Source organism: Macrobrachium rosenbergii, chromosome 48 (genome assembly GCF_040412425.1).
Source record: "Macrobrachium rosenbergii isolate ZJJX-2024 chromosome 48, ASM4041242v1, whole genome shotgun sequence".
Classification (NCBI taxonomy): Eukaryota; Metazoa; Arthropoda; class Malacostraca; order Decapoda; family Palaemonidae; genus Macrobrachium; species Macrobrachium rosenbergii.
Window position 1 is genome coordinate 39,187,535 of NC_089788.1, and position 16,708 is coordinate 39,204,242.

General features: G+C 46.7%; 1 protein-coding gene across 2 annotated transcripts in view; it reads right to left on the reverse strand.

Annotated features, from left to right (window-relative positions):
• Positions 1 to 13,368, reverse strand: part of pkaap (A-kinase anchoring protein pkaap) — a 539,141-nt gene extending 525,773 nt beyond the window's left edge. Inside the window, exon 1 of one of the 2 annotated variants that reach the window (XM_067091661.1) lies at positions 13,214 to 13,368. In XM_067091661.1, the coding sequence (XP_066947762.1) occupies positions 13,214 to 13,238 (25 nt within the window). In that variant the 5' untranslated portion in view covers positions 13,239 to 13,368. The remainder of the gene's footprint in view (positions 1 to 13,213) is intronic. The other variant, XM_067091662.1, reaches the window with a different exon arrangement.
• Positions 13,369 to 16,708: the final 3,340 nt, after the last annotated feature.

Genomic DNA, 16,708 nt, shown 5'->3' on the forward strand with positions numbered 1-16,708 from the left:
TAATACGGGGGTCTACTGTATTGCTAGAGCATAAGGGATTAGTGCCAGAGAACAAACAATTCATAAGGTCTTAGGTCTGAACTGGGACAAAGAAAAAGATACCTTGACATTACATCTGACTAAGATAAATAAGTCCAGCCAGACTAAGAGAGAAGTGTTGAGGACTGTTGCACGGATTTACGATCCATTAGGAGTATTTCTGCCTGTTACTATTAGGGCAAGGATATACCTGAAGAATTTGTGGAAGCAACAACTGGATTGGGATGAACAACTCCCAGACCCATTACAGAAACAATGGGTTGAGTTATCTGAAGACTAAGAAAAATGTCTTGATATTTCCTTTCCTATGGTTGTGTAGCCTATAGAATTAAGAATGAAAACTCTTATTTAATGACGGCAAAGGCAAGAGTAGTGCCCATTAACGAATTAACAATTCCAAAACTCTGAGTTGATGGCACTGTTGCTAGCAGCAACAGGGTTAAGGGAAAAGGACAAAGCCCTGAGAAGGCTTATATCATCATGTTTACATGCCTGATAACCAGTGGCATACATGTGGTGCTAGTTGATAACCAGTCCTGTGACTCGTTCCTCATGAGTTTTAGAAAATTCTGCAGCAGAAGAGATTTCCCAGCACTCATGCTGAGTGACAACGCCACCACGTTTCTTGCGGCATCAGAATACCTTAAGACCATGTAGATAATCCCAGGGTAAAGGAATATCAGTTAGATATAAAAAGTAACTGGAAGTTCATTCCCGTGAGAGCACCGTGGTTTGGTGCTATATGGGAGAGGCTGATAGGACTTTTTAAGTCATGCCTAAAAAAGATCGTAGGCCAAGCCTTACTCAGTTTTGAGGAACTGACCTGTGTGCTGGTGGAGCTGGAAGGAATTATCAATTACTGACCATTAAGTTACACGCCCAGGGATTTGAATCAACCGGAAATTTTAACCCCTAACCATGTGATCTTTGGACGAAAGCTTAAGTCCTTCCCAAGGGAAGTAGTAAATTGGGAAGAGATCTCTGGCAACCCTACCTATGGACGGAGAGAGTTCACCAAGAAAAGATTCCTGTATGTATCCAAGCTGTGTGACAACTTGTGGAAAAGATGGGAGAGGGAGTATTTAACAACTTTAAGACAGATCCATCGAGTAAGAATAGTGCATGGCTCTTGCCCCAGGAGAGGGGAAGTTGTCCTCATTCGTGACGAGGGACCAAGGAGCAAGTGGAAGTTGGGCCAAGTGATCGAGTTACAAATGGGGCGAGACAAGGTCCAAAGAGTGGCTACTCTAAGAACGGCACATAGCCAGCTTATGAGACCTGTAATTAAGTTATACTCCTTAGAGATGTGGCAGGAAATAAGGGAAATTAATCCTGCGACAGAAGACATTCAGTTAAGCACCTGCCCGAGCAGAAGGACTGCTCAAATAGCTGCAGAAGCCAGAAAGGCATTGACAAGAACAGGACTTGTAAATAATGTAGGCAAAAGTTTTTCTTCGGGGGAGTATGTCGAAACTTTGACAAGAGAGACTGTACTTTTCCGCAAGTTGTGGTATACAGTAGTTTTATGTATTATTTTTAAATTTATGTAAAGTGGAAAGGCTGTTTCGTATATTTAATTGTAAGTATATGGGTAATAGTGCTTAACTACCGACATGGTTGTTTGTCCGGTGGTTAGTCGAATGTTTGGTGTTGGCCAAAGACAGTCATGAAGTCAGTCTCGTCACAGTCTTGATGCAGTGCAGATCAAATAGGGACTTGGGAAAAGGGAATGCAGCCATAATTGTCAGTGCCTTCAAATCCACTTGACTATTCCTTTTCATCTTAAAGTTCATTTCGGGAAATTCCTTTAGGAGATATGCATATCGAAATGTAAGGAGAATTTCTTGAGGTGTGCTTTGGATGAGGGTTACGAAGTAGAGATTGTGCTCATGCCGATCTGATTCTATTGTAATTCAAGCTAGGAACACTGAATGCGCCAACAGTAAGTTTATATCGCTTATGTTTTAGATTAATATACACAACACAATATCGCATTTTTTAAAAGTAAAATGCCTTTTTCCTAACATACAAACCCGAGGTCCTTTACTTATATGGGGTTACTTTCGGCAAAGCTGAACTGGACGCTAAAGGTTTAACAAGGCAGTGCAGTGGTAGAACTACCGGCCAGGTAGTTGGGTGGTTGCACCCTCCCGGCATCACGCATTCACTTTAATTTCTGGCCTAAGGCAGATTGTTGGGAGGCTGAGGTGGGTAACCTGAGTAAAGGACCTCGGGTTTGTATGTTAGGAAAAATGCATTTTACTTTTAAAAAATGCAATTTGTTCCTACACAAATACAAACCCTTGGTCCTTTACTTATATGGGGACTCATGATTTGGTGGGAGGAATCTGAGTGTAGGTCTCTGAATGACTGGAAGTTCAACCACACCTTATGTTCTGGGGTAAGAGCCAGGAGGACAGCCACCAGACCCTGATCACTGTTATGAGAACTGGAGTGTCACGAACCAGTCTACTAGACCGCCCCTGCTGCGACGAAGTTACGGTTGGTAAGTGAACACACAACAAGGTGAAAGACAGAGAGAACCTTCCCCAGCCACAGAAGCGGTGACCCGAGGATGTCGGGGACTAAGGACCAAACTGAAGAATGGGTTTGGTAATTAGCCCGCAACCCCTTCCCAGCCTTGTAAGGGAAGGAGGGGACATTACATCTAATGTGTCCTGAAAGGCAACAAAGATTAGGATACTCAAGACATGAAACTCACCTGCGTCTGATGTCTGGTTCAGCTTGTACGGCCCAAACTCTCTGCCCGAAGGAAAAAAGTCGGATGACAGGAAGGAAGAGAGAGCCAGTCACTCAGCTTTCATGCCCAATCATGCACGTACAACAGACGAGACACAACGCTGTCCTGTACAGGAGCTGGGTAAGTTACACAACTTGCTGAGCAGCCACCACTGGCCCCAAGGAGAAGGTATCCAAGGACCTATGGGTAACGTCCCGGAGGTAAAAAGAGGTGAATGTGGTCTGGCATGACCACACCCCCGCCCTCAGTACCTGCTGAGCCGACAGGTTCTTCTTGAATGATAAAGTAGGCGCAATCCCTCTGATTTCGTGAGCGCATGGCTGTAGAGCACTGGCGTCGTCCTCTCCAGCTGCTGCGTACGCCTTCTTGATTACCTCACGAAGCCAGAAGGAGATCGTGTTCTTGGACACTTCCTTCTTAGGGATCCCAGTGCTAACGAAGAGTCATTGACACTCAGGCCTGAGAGGCCAAGTTCTCTTCAGATAGCGCCGTAGCGCCCGTATAGGACAGACCAGCATCTCGACAAGGTAGTTATTAACGAAGTCACCTAGGGATGGGATCATGAAAGACTCAAATCGAGCGTAAGGGACTGCTGGATTCTGTCTTCGCTACGAACTCCAGGACTAACTCGAGCGTCACCGATGCCCAGCCCCTTGAGTGTTTAACTGCAACACAAAGTCCCTGTAGTTTATTAATCCTCTTTGCCGATGCCAGGGCAAGCAAGAAGACAGTCTTGAGAGTAATATCCCTGTCTGTGGCTTCTCGTAGTGGCTCGTATGGGGCACGAGTCAGGCTCCACAAAACGAGAGAGACATCCCACTCAGGGGGCCCAAGTTCCCTGGGAGGGCAAGACCGTTCGAAGCTCCTTATCAGCAACGATATCTCCAGGGAGGACAAGATATTGATGCCTTTCAACTTCAGGACCAGGGCTAAAGCAGTTCTGTATCCCTTTACCGCTGAAACCGACAGGAGCTTCTCTCGACGAAGATAGACGAGAAAGTCCGCTACCTGCTGAAGAGTGGCTCTGACCGGAGAGCAACCCCGTCTACGACAGCAACCACAGAAGATGGCCCACTTTCCCTGGTAAACTGCTGCAGAAGACTTCCTGAGGTATCCTGCCATCTCTGTTGCTGCTCGGCGAGAAAAGCCTCTAGCTCGCAAGAGATGCTGGATAACCTCCAGGCGAGAAGTGACAGGGAGGCCACAGCTTGGTGGTACCGTTCTACATGCGGCTGACGTAGAAGGTTGTGCCAGAGGGGAAGCTCTCTCAGTGCCTCGGAAAGCAGCGCCAGCAGGTCCCGATACCAAGCGGCCTTGGGATGCTTGGGAGCCACCAGGATCATTCGCAGATTCGTCGATGCCAGGACTTGACTGAGAACTGGACGAATCAGGCAGAATGGGGGAAAGGCATACATCTCAAGGTTGTCCCACGAGTGTTGGAAGGCATCTTCTGCAGCTGCCCATGGGTCTGGTGCAATGGAGAAGAAAGTTGGAAGCTTCCTGTTGTACCAGGTGGCGAACAGATCCACTACTGGAAGCCCCCACAGGTTGAAGAGCCTGTCCGCCACACTCTGGTGAAGGGACCAATCAGATCCCACCACATGATCCCAATGGCTGAGCGTGTCCGCCGGAACGTTCCTCTTGCCTGGGATGCATCTGGCTGACAGCTCAATTGTGCACCTGCAGCGTCAACGCGTGGAGAGCACGGGAGACAAGTCCACCTTGCTTGTTGACGTATGCCACTACGGTCGTGTTGTTGCTCATCAACACCACCGAGTGTCCCATCAGACGGTCCTGGAAGCACTGAAGACCTAAGAAAGCCACTTTTATCTCCAGGACGTTGATGTGAAGGTGCTTGTCGTGATGGTCCCACACGCCTGAAGTCAGCAACTCCTCCAGGTGTGCACCACAGACCTCCTTCGATGCATCTAAGAAGAGCAGCATGTCCAGAGGCCGAGAGGACAGGTGTGTCCCTATGCAGAGGTTCCTGTCATCCATCCACCAGTCGAGATCGTTCCTCACCTCCTGGGAGATGGGTACAAGAGCCAACTGGGGCTCCCGAGACTGATCCCAGAAGTCCCTCAGTCTCCATTGGAGAGACCGAACGTGGAGCTGACCGTGCGGTACGAGCTTCTCAATGACGACAGGTGACCGATCACAACCTGCCATTGTTGAGATTTAGCTGGCTGTTCCTGCCTCGACAGGAACTGCCTTGCCACTTTCCTGGACGTACTGATGCGAGCCTTTGAGGGAAAGACTTTGCCTGCTGCCGTATCAATCAGCATGCCCAGATACTGAGTCCTCTGTTTGGGAATGAGATCCGACTTCCCGAAGTTGATCACGATACCTAGTTCATGATACAACCCGAGGAGGCGATCTCTGTCCTGTAGCAACTGCAAGCAGGAGCTTGGCTGGACTAACCAATCGTTGAGATACCTCAGAAGACGTAGCCTGTGCGAATGGGCCCAAACTGACACCAAGGAGAACACTTGCGTGAACACCTGTGGAGCGGTTGACAGCCCGAAACACAGAACCCTGAATTGGTAGACCACTCCACTGAGGACAAAGCGAAGGTACCGACGAGAGGATGGATGAACCGATACCTGGAAGTACGCGTCCATCAAGTCCACCGTCAGCATGAAGTCGTCCTCCCTGATGGATGACAGTACCATTCGCACCGTCTCCATCTTGAACCGAGTCTGGCGAACAAAACGATTCAGTGGGGAGAGGTCGATTACTGGCCTCCACCCGCTGGAAGCTTTCTCCACGAGAGAGATCCTGCTGTAGAAGCCCGGAGATCGATCCTTGACAACTTTGATGGCTCCCTTGCTCAACATAGTTTCAACCTCCCGAAGTAGGTCCTCTCTCTTCTGGGGGTCTTGAATGTAAGAGGGGAACTGGACCGGTGTGTCAGTGAGGGGAGGCGGTGACTCAAAGGGTAGAGATTATCCCTCCCGAAGGACATTCACTACCCAGGTCTCTGCTCCGTATCGTTGCCAAGTTGCCCAGTGGCATGATAGGCAACCCCCGGCTGACGGCAGCATCTGAGGGGGCTCGCCGTCCCTAGTGAGCTCCTCCCCTCTTCTTCTTTGCCTTACCTTTTCTCCGAGGGGGGGGGTGACAGGTTGGCGAAAGAGACCCTGCGGTTCCTTCCATGGAGGAGAAGAGGTCTGGACTTTCCCCCGAGCGCCCGTCGAAGCACCAGACTTCTTCGGGGCTGAAGTGCTAGCCTGGCTCACAGTCCGGGCCGCAGGACGAGAAGGCTGCAAGACACCTTTCGTCGCTGCCTGGTGGACAAGACGGTCCCGCTCGTCAGCCTTCCTCTTGTCCACCGCAGCATCCACCTCTCCTCTGGGGAAGAGGGAGGTGGCGTCCAGAATTGGTCTGTTGCGCAGGGAGACTGCAGCTTCGGCACCGACTGATCTGAAATTCGGGACAACACCGCATCCTGTCTCTTCAGCACCAGGTTTGCCCACAGGTTTGCCGTCTGGTGGGTTATAAAAGAAATGGCTTTCCCACCGGACTGGCAAAGACTCCAGAAGGTCGGGTCTTCGCTCTGAGAGCCAGACGAAGACGCGATCCTCGACAACGTGAAGGTCCAGTTGTCGAGCCAGGAGATCGCCTGGAGAGCAGACAGAGCTGTCCCCTCCAAGGCGTTCAGCTCAGCTTGTGTGAGAAGCACAGGCTCCCCAGTTAGCTGAGCTGAAGTGGCACCAGGAGCTAGGTGAGTTAGACCCGGTTTCACTACCTTCTGCTGCAGTGCTCTCTCCGAGAGCACGTAGTATTTCTTCTGTCTCGGGAGAGGGGGAGGCAACAGCTTGGTGGAGCGAGTCGAGCAAAGCGAAGATGCTGGTCTGGAGACCAAGTCGTTCATTTGCTTGAGGACGCTGTCCGCCAAGGGAGACCATGATAGTCCAAGGGAGGGTTTCAGCTCCTTCTTGGAAGCGTAAAACTCCTCCAACCTGGACGACCGTTCTTCCAAGGGAGTCAGAAATGGTTTCTCCAGACCGTTGTGGTGACGGATCAGTGCAACGACCTCAACAAATGCTCTGCATTTCTGGAGTTTCCGGATCTCTTGGAAAAGGACCTTCCAAGAGACGGTCATCCAGAAAGGCCCCTCCCACAGGAGAGCCCGAGACAGACCCCGTCTCTCTGCCCCATACAACAGAGGCGTATGACCTCTCACTCAGTTGGGGTGAGGAAGGACCGGACGCCCCTGATGCTGACTGCACAAGAGCCTCAGCCCCAGTAATCCTACAGACCCCGTTTCCTCCCGGAGAATCTCGAGGAAGTTGAGGGGGTGGGAGAGGCAGAGCGAACACTACCATCGTGTCCGCTGGTATAACCAGTGGAAGCCATGGACCCCTCACGATCTCCAACCCGCAGTGGAGCGTCGCGAGAGGGCCTAGACGGAATTACTTGTCTGGGCGAGCGACTGTCTTGACGATCAGGGGACGGCCTCCTCACAGCCGATCCATGCTCCAACGCTGGACGATCCTCCACACTCGAGCGTGTAGAGGAGACCAACACAGGGGCGCGGACTGCCGATTGGAGACCGCTATCCCTAACGTCCAGGCGTGTTCCAGCCTTCTTCGATGTCGAAACAGACGAAGAAGGCTGCGGGGACCTCTTCTTGGTTCCTCCCAACTTCATTGAAGCAGAGATGTCCTTGGGCACCTTCCCGACGATCCTTTGTCCAACTTGGGCAAGGATGACGGTTTAGGTGGAGGAGAAGCCCAAAGGCTCTTCCCCTTCTCTTGTTCCGTGCTTGAGCTCGCTACAGGAGAGGAGCGGCTCAAGTCTGCACGGTCTTCCTTAGGCGACCGTGCCTTCGGCGATGCTCACTTACGAGGTGCCGAAATGGAATCAGTTCGAGAGGACGAAGCCCCTGAACCGTTTGAGGAGGGTACCGAGGTAACCTTCCCAGCGAGAGACCCAGCGGCCTTCCCCTGAGGGGAGGACTGCGCCCCCTTAGAAGAGCAAGTCTTCTTGTGGGGGGGATCCATCCTCCCCTTCTTAGACCAATTGGTCTTAGAAGAGGGGGGGGTAAACAGGCAGATGAAGACGAGGACGGCGCTGACAAGGATGAAATGGAAGACGTAGACGGCTAGCGTGCGCGCTTCTTCTTCTTCTTCTTCTCAACCAGCGATAACACAACATCCCCCAACCTAACGAAGACAAACCAGGGGTCGACGGCGGCGGGGGCAGCAACAGCAGATGGCACAAGAGTCCGATGACCGGCAGGAGACTCATATTGTGAACTTATGGTGGTGGTAGGCACGACAGAGGCAGAAGCACGCAACGGTGGATGGAACGTCTCGATAACAGGCACAGGCAACGGTGGAAGCGTGGTGGGAGGTGAGGGAGTGTAGCCAGGCGGGGGTGGGGTGACCGAGCAGACCGGCCTAGCCACCGTCGACACTGAGACGGCTGGAGTAGGGATCTGGTGCGTTTCGACGGTGGTCATCACGCTCCCCGGCAGCATAGCAGTGACAGTAGTGGTAGTGAGAGCGTCGACCGTGTGGGTAGTGGGGGGAGGGAGGAGTACTCCCGCCCGCGCAGCAGTGTTGATGTGCGTGAAGAGCGAGGGTAGATCAGGCCTGCCAACCATCTCGAGCGATTCCCACGCCTGACTTAAACCCGGCACGGATGCCAACCCTGTGGAAGACAAAGACGAGTGGGGGGGGCCCTAACCCAGGGATCAGCAACTCTGGGTGAGGGGGAGTACTGAAAGAAGTGTAGCTTAGGTCCACTGATCTTGCCTCCTCTGTGACTGCGGATGCAGACAAAGGGGACAGCTAGACAGACTCAGAACTGTAAATTGGCAGCAAGGGAAGGCCTTCGGGGCTTAGATATGACTGCGAAGGATTAGCAACCGACGGAGTCGAAGGTGTCGAAAACAGCACCTCTGACGCCTTGGTCTCCTTACACTTGTACCTAGGCCTCCAAGAATGCCTATCCTACTGCTCGGGGAACCAAAGCCTACACTCATTGCAAGGTTCGTCAACAGTACAATCAGGAGGATCCTTGCTCCCTTTCCTACATTTTAAGCAAAGGGAGTGAGGATCCGAGTCCGCACTACAGCGGAAGGCGCCACATTTTCTATCCTTACCAGGACATATCCAGCGCACAGGCTTATCCAAGTCATGGATTTGTAATAATTCATCCATAATTACAAACATGCACAGCTATACTCACGTAGCAAAGAAAAAACAGGAACAAACACACCATGAAAAAGGTGAAGCTTTAGCATCCAGGGAGGTCCGAGCAGAGAGCAGGAAAACACATCCGCATCAGACAAGGCCAGAAAATAAAATGGATGCGTGACGCCGGGAGGGTGGTAGCGTGGGTCCCCCACTGCAACCACCCAACTGCCCAGCCAGTAGTTATACCACCACACTGCCTTGTTAAGTCTTTAACGGCCAGTTCAGCTTTGCCAAAAGTAACCCCATATCAGTAAAGGACCAAGGGTTTGTATATGTGTAGGAGCAAGCAGTGATTTACTTGCAATTTGGAAAAGCATAAGAGTGAAGTAACCTGGGTGTCATAGTATAAGACTTAGGCTATGATTAGGTTAGTACGTTTCAAATTGTTTAGGCTATAAGATAACAATTACGATTTGAAATGTTCTACTTATTCTGAATGAGTTGGAATAAAAGGTGACTGATGACGGCTTGCCACTGCCGAGCTGGCTGTTCCTGTTGAGACAGAAACAGTGTCACCTTCCCGAACCTGCTGATACAAGAGTCTGAGGGAAAAACTTTCGCTGGTGCCGTATCTATCAGCATGCCCAGGTACTTTATTCTCTCTTTGGGGTTGAGATCCAACTTCTCGAGATTTACTACGATCCCAAGATCGTGGCAAAACTCGAGGAGCCGATCCCTGTCATGTAGCAACCACGAGTAGGAACTCACCAGGACCAACCAGTCACAAGATACATCAGTAGACGTATCCCGTGCAAATGGACCTAAGCTGACATCGAAGAAAACACTCACGTGAACACTTGGGGAGCGGTTGAGTGCCTGAAAAAGAGTGCCCTGAATTGGAAGACCGTCTCCCCGAGGATAAAGCAGAGGTACCTGCGAGAGGATGGATGAATCAGTATTTGAAAATACGCATCCTTCAAGTCCACCGTAAGCATAAAGTCATTATCCCTGATGGAGGCAAGTATGGATCGCGCCGTCTCCATCATGAACCGAGTCCGGAGAACGAAATGGTTCAGGGGAGAGAGGTCTATGACTGGTCCCAAACCCCCTGTGGCTTTCTCTACAAGAAAGATTCGGCTGTAAAAGCCTGAGGACTGATCCAACACCACTTGTACAGCACCTTTGCTCAGCGTGGCTCGCACTTCTTGCATTAGTGCATTGTCATTCGGAGATCCAGGAACGTAGGTGCAGAGACGGACTGGGGTGATGGTGAGGGGTGGCTGAGACTTGAAGGGTAGTAGATATCCTTCCCGAAGGACATCCACCATCCAGGTCTCGGCTCTGTGTCGCTGCCATGTTGCCCAATGGCTAAATAGACACATCCACACCTTCGGCAGCATTCGGGGAGGAACACCGCCCCTAGTGTTTCCCCTTCTTCTTCCCCTTGCCCCCTTTACCAGACTGCAAGCGGGCTGAAAGGGGCGCGAAAGCCCACCCTTTCCAGAGGAAGAAGAAGGCTGGGTGTTCCTGCTGGATCCCTTCGAAGACTGGGACTTCTTAGGGGCAAGGAAGTGCTAGCCTGGCTCGAAGGCCAGGCCACAGTGGAGCGCAAAGACCCGGAGGTCTTAGCCACTGCCTGGTGAACAAGGCAGTCGCTGTCATCCGCCTGACGCTTGGCCACTGCAGCATCTACCAACTCTCTATGGAAGAGAGGGGGCAGAACCCAGCAACGGTCCATGCTGCAGGGTCACTGCCAACTCGGGTCCCACAGACCTCGCAAAGTGCGAAAGAACAGCGTCTCTCCGCTTAAGAACCAGGTTGGCCTGCAGGTTTGCCGTCTGGTGGGCGAGGTAGGAGAGGGCTCTACCTCCAGACTGGCACAGTCTCCCAAAAGCAGAGTCCTTCCTTGGTACGATAGCGCCCGAGGAGGCAGCCACTTTGGATACTGTGAACGACCACAGATCCAACCAGGAGACTGCCTGGAAAACAGCCATGGCATTGGCTTCCAGGGTTGCTGCCTCTTGCTGCGAAAGAGAAATACCCTCCGCAGTAAGTTGCTGCAATGAGAGATCCAGGCCTAGATGAACCAGGTCCGGGTCAACCTGCTTAGGCGGCAATGCCCCTTCTGTACTGTCTCCCCACCCCCCCCCTTCAAACTTCACCTATTGCTCGGCAGACCAGAAACAACACTCCGAACAAGATAAATTATGAGAATACACATGTCCCCTGCAAGTGGAGCAAAGGGCATGTGGGTCCATATCAACATGTGAACAGAAGCTATTGCATCTTCCCCCCTACCCCAGGGCATACACGCTGGGGGAAGGAGGGCTTACGAGGCTTATCAACATGCATGGCAAAAAACAAGATAGATCCCACCAGGAAAGCAGCTCAACAGCAGTCAGGGCAGAGAGCAAGAAACATTTCTGCAGCGCATGACGGCTGAAAGCAAACTGGAATGTTTACATCCAGGCAGGCGGTATTCCTGCCTCCCAAATGGTAGTTAACTGCTTAACCACCTTGGTCGAAAGCTCAATTGAAAGTAATTCCTAATGTAAAGGACCGACGGTTTGTACACCGTGTCAGAATAATCCTAATGTAAAGGACCTCAGGTTTGTATATTGTGTAGGAACAATTGAGATTTTGGTTCCCTATCAAGAATTTACTGTTATTTTTCGGGAATCGATTGTAATTAACCTCAGAACTGATATGTTATTGTATGCTGGACATCCTGGAATCCTATCGCGCATGAGCAGTGCTATAGGGGAACTTCTGGTAAAAAGTGGAGTTACCTTCACCAGGAGGTCTCGCTAAGTAACACGGCCTGTTAGGTTAGGTTAGATTAGGATAAGTTAGGTTAGTATAGTTCCTTTTATATAACTTTCCTTAACTAATCCCTTCTTGAACATATGGCTCCCATATGCCTTGCATATCCAATGAACCATTCCAGGGTGGCCATCATAACAATAACATGTCCGTTCTCTCTCCCAGTGTTTTACCCTACTCAAAACCCCCCTGTTCCCAAAGCTTATCTGATAGAGATGTGAGGTTAATAATAATTGACCGCCAATAAACGACAACATCATCAGCAACACTAAAAGTATAGGAAAACTCAATGGTAATCCTACAGTTTAGGGGTCCAAATTCACTGCTCCCTTGTGTGTGTTTAAGTTTTCTTTCCTATTTTCAATTTCTTCTTTCGATAGATCTGCAAACAAGTATATTTTCTAAAAAATTAGCAATTCACCTGGTACAGAAGCTGAGATTGCTGAAAAAAAAAAAAGGGGGGAATAAAGCTCTGCACCTCACGCGAATAGTGTAGTGTGCCCATAACTGTATTTGTGGGGTGGGTGCTTAGGATCCAGGAACCAGGTAGGTACCTGGCATGGGCTCTTGCTCTGCAGCCGTCACTTTTTGATAAATCTGAGAAAATGTGCAGTTTATCTGCTTACAAAAGCAGACTTACAATTTTCTCAAAATTCTATGGGTCCATATCCCCTAGGACATGGTTTTGTTTACTAACGTTCCTCCTTTATTCCCTTTGTTTTTTTACAATCTCTGCTTCTGTAAGCAGATAAACTGCTCATTTTTTCATTGTTTTCCATGATTCAATAAATATTTGATAAATCTGTGCTGATATTGACTTTATGTACAGTACTGCAGTGAATTTGGACCCCTAAATTGTAGGATTACACAATCCTACAAGGTAAAAAGCCGTGCACTTATTCTATAGTTTTACCTTATAATCAGTTACCGATTCTTTTACTAGTAAATACGTAACTCGTTAGGCTAATCGCTTGTCCCTCATGTTCCATGTGGGTAAAACAAAAATCCACCAATTTTTGGCCCCATAGATACTGAATTACATGCAAGCAGTAAATTAAGAGTATATTTTTAGCCGAACATCTCTTGCCTAACACAGCCTATAATGAGGCTGGGCAACACTCGAGCACCGAACACTTGCATTTGGCCTCGTCAGGGCAGAACTAGGCTATGCCATGCTTGCCTACAACAGTACAGGTAGGCATAACCTATGGTTAATAGCCACCACAGGCTTTTAACAATGACTGTAATGTTCTCAGATCAGGTGCCAAACTTATGAAAACAGCCTGAAGCATGAATTAATGGCAGTATCCGCCTTATTTTGCCCGTTTACCCGTCTCCTGAAAGCCTGGATCTGTCCTGGCTTTGCTTATCTCGCCATTATTTTATTATATTCCACACAATAATAATTTGAAAACATTAGCAATGTAGTGAGTTTTATACTAACGGAATTTTTTCCATATCAACGACATCCTGCCGTCTTGACCTTATATGTCAAAGAATATAATAATCCATCGTTAAATAGCCTCTTCCTGTCCCAGCTGACCGAGTAAACAATACAGACACTGACGGATTCAGTGTTACCAGACAATATTTATAAAAATCTTAAAATTTTCTTTTCAAAATTGTAGTAATCTGTTGATAACAAATAACATTTTCAAATAAATCTGCAGTGGCCCCTGCTCATTTACTGACATTCTCTCGTGCATTTACGCATAAATAGGATAAAATTCGGTCAAATTAAAGAACATTTATTGAATACTGCATTTATATTCTGAACTCAAGCAAATAATGCAGGTTATTTCCGTGAGCTGCTACAAATAACAAAACCTAAGGGAGTACAGTACACAAATTGTTTTACTCTAAAAAACATATTAAAAACAAAACAGGTTACCGATAATTACTATGGACTACAAAATAGGAGAATTAAAGAAGTTTATTTTGCTCACATTAACATGTCCCACTCAAATCAGTGTTCCCACACAATAACAAAATTATAGTTCCTACGTTTCTTGACTGTCATACTACCAGACTTCCTTGCGCTGTATAGTGAAACGTTTGTTATGGTAAACTCAAAACACGATGCATTTCTTGTCATTTGTTTTGTTTGGCACAAACTTCTGTTTAAGTAGATAACCTATTTTTTTTTTTTTTGTCTTATACAGTAATAAAAATTCTTTCATGGAGATTTTTAGTGGGGAGAATGTAAAAAATTTTTATAAACTTACAAACACAATTGTGTTGTCCTTTTGCGTAATTGATGCTACTTTACTCCACAATAGTTATGGTGTCAAATCATGGTGAACATCAAATCTCTCAAGGAAACTATTAGACAACCTCGACTCTGTGCCAAATATACTCCGAACACCAGAATTTACTTCGTAGCCAAAAGCAGACACCAGATGAATTAAGGAGGGTAATTCATTATCCAATTGCATCTAAGTCAAAAGGAAACCTTTTGTAGATCTGAGGGGCAGCTTTCACAAAAAATTTCAAACAGTTTTGCATAAAAAATATCATTACTGTGTATCATATAGAGCTCCATTTCTAAGCTCAGTCGTTTCTTTGATACCAAGAAACATTTCCTCCTAATGTTTGAAGTTTCCACGTTCCCTGATCTGTACTTTCTTAAGTGGTGTCTAATCAACATATCCGTCCCTGAGACGACATTCCAAATTTTTTTACGAGCTAAAGCAAAAGAACTTTGTAAAATGTTTATCTGAAGTGACTCAGATTGCATTTGTTTAAGTTATTGATTGCATTTGTTTGTTTAAGTTATTGAAAACTGCAAAACAAAACCTATAAATATATACAGTATATAATTCGGTTAGACGGTTGCTTAGCCTGCAGAATAGATTCCAGACTTGTAAGCTTGTCAACCAAAGCAGCATTCGTAATGTAAAGTGTTAATGCACTGTACTGTTCATTCCGGACACGGCCATAAACAACTCCGAAGCATAAACAGTCAAGTTCCTTGCGTACTCCCCCTGAAACGTCAACCGCCCTCCTATGATTTTTACGTTAGGTCTGGAATTGTGTACATACAGTATAAGAGCAAAATACCTTGGAGTAACATAATTTTCAATTACCTTTTAAATATTTTAGGATTTCGTAGGTCAATTTTAGGAATTTGAGACGAGAAGGGCAAAAATCAGTAGACTTCGCCTGTTTTAGAAGAGAAATCGGAACATCTAAAACTCGTTAAAAAATCTGTAGATTTCAGATTAACCTGTAGATCTGGCAACAATTGTTACAGTCGTGCCGTTTTCTGAAAAGTTTGACAGCAAGAGAACTGTTTACTACAATATATTTTTAAAATAAATTTACACTAGGAATTAAAATTATAAAACTTATTGCCTGTAAATCTATTTCTTTAATCTATTTATAAGTCGAAACTAAAATCATTTATAAAAATATTTTTGAAAAATAATAATTTACCAGAGAACGTCTTTACAGCTGTCGCAGCTGGCTCGTAAATGTATTGGAACACTAGAGTAATCGGAAGCAAAATCAAACACAGCTTCCTAGAATCTTGCGGCAATAAGTATAGTCATTATCACGCGGCTTTTGTTTACGTTTGCCTGGCAGGTATATAATCGTTGTACAGTAGTCACTGCGGAACATCTCTGCCAATTTCACTTTCTTTCGAAACCTCATATATCGAGCTAGTTAAAATACATATTGTGTTTTGTTACAGCGCAAATAGCAAATTGTTGTTATTGTCGTTATCGCTTATATATCATTATTATACTGTTGTTGTTTTGTATGCATGTATGTATGTGTGTATATGCGTATGTATATCATATCTCAGTGCAAGGGGTTTATTGATATATATATATATATATAGAGAGAGAGAGAGAGAGAGAGAGAGAGAGAGAGAGAGAGAGAGAGAGAGAGAGAGAGAGAGAGAGAGAGAGAGAGACGTTGCTCTTTAGCACACAAGGTGAAGCGAAGGGAGAGGCAGCAGCATCTTATACATGATATAGTGTATTGACGGACGTTTCGCGACTCACTTTCCAGTCGCATTTTCAAGGCTGAAACAATTTTAGACACTATATAATAGTTTAACTTTACATTTAAAAACACTCATATAAATTATATTGATAAAACTAAGACAAAGAAAATCACTAAAAAGCATGAGATAAAAGACAAACAGGAAAACAGATTCAACATAGCCTACAACCTCACACAAGAACCCACCCGAGCAGTGGAAGTGAGGAGACTGAAAGAGAACATTTAAAAAATCAGTGACTACATGTATATAAAACAGCAAATTAGATTACAAACAATTGCGTAGATGACAACTGGGTATTTAGAGTTGGAACCACGGTCTAAGAAAGAGATCTGTTCACAACTGCCCCAAAATTCGACCAACTTCGCCCATGACGTCACGGGGCGAGTGAATGGGCTATTTACCTGTCAGCCAGGCCAAGGAAGTATAGCAGAAGGAGAAAAAGGAGGAGGTGTAAATGCGTTCGTGGCTTTATTTTGTGTATTCACGAGTATTTTGGTCATCGTCATTGTAGAACTATGCCGAATATTTGTGCGCTATGGATGTAACTCAAGTTCAGAGCGAAATACTGTACTGATCTTACTTTTCATAAATTTCCTAAAAAGGAAAAACTCCGAAAGGAATGGGTTCATCTGTGTAAGAGGAAAGACAAATTTAATGCGGATTCTTCGAGGATTTGTAGTTTGCATTTTCAATCAACTGATTATGCAAGGAACCTTAAATATGAATTACTTAGAATCTCAATACCAAGACATCGTGTACAATTACAGATTGATGCAATACCGACAATGCATCTGTCAGCATCAGAGGAAAGTTTAGAATTTGGTATTCTTTTGAAGTGAAGTCAATGGTTCTTAATGAATCAGTTTATATTGTTGATATATTACAATGCGACAAATATTTGCTACTTAATAGTTACTATGTTTTCTA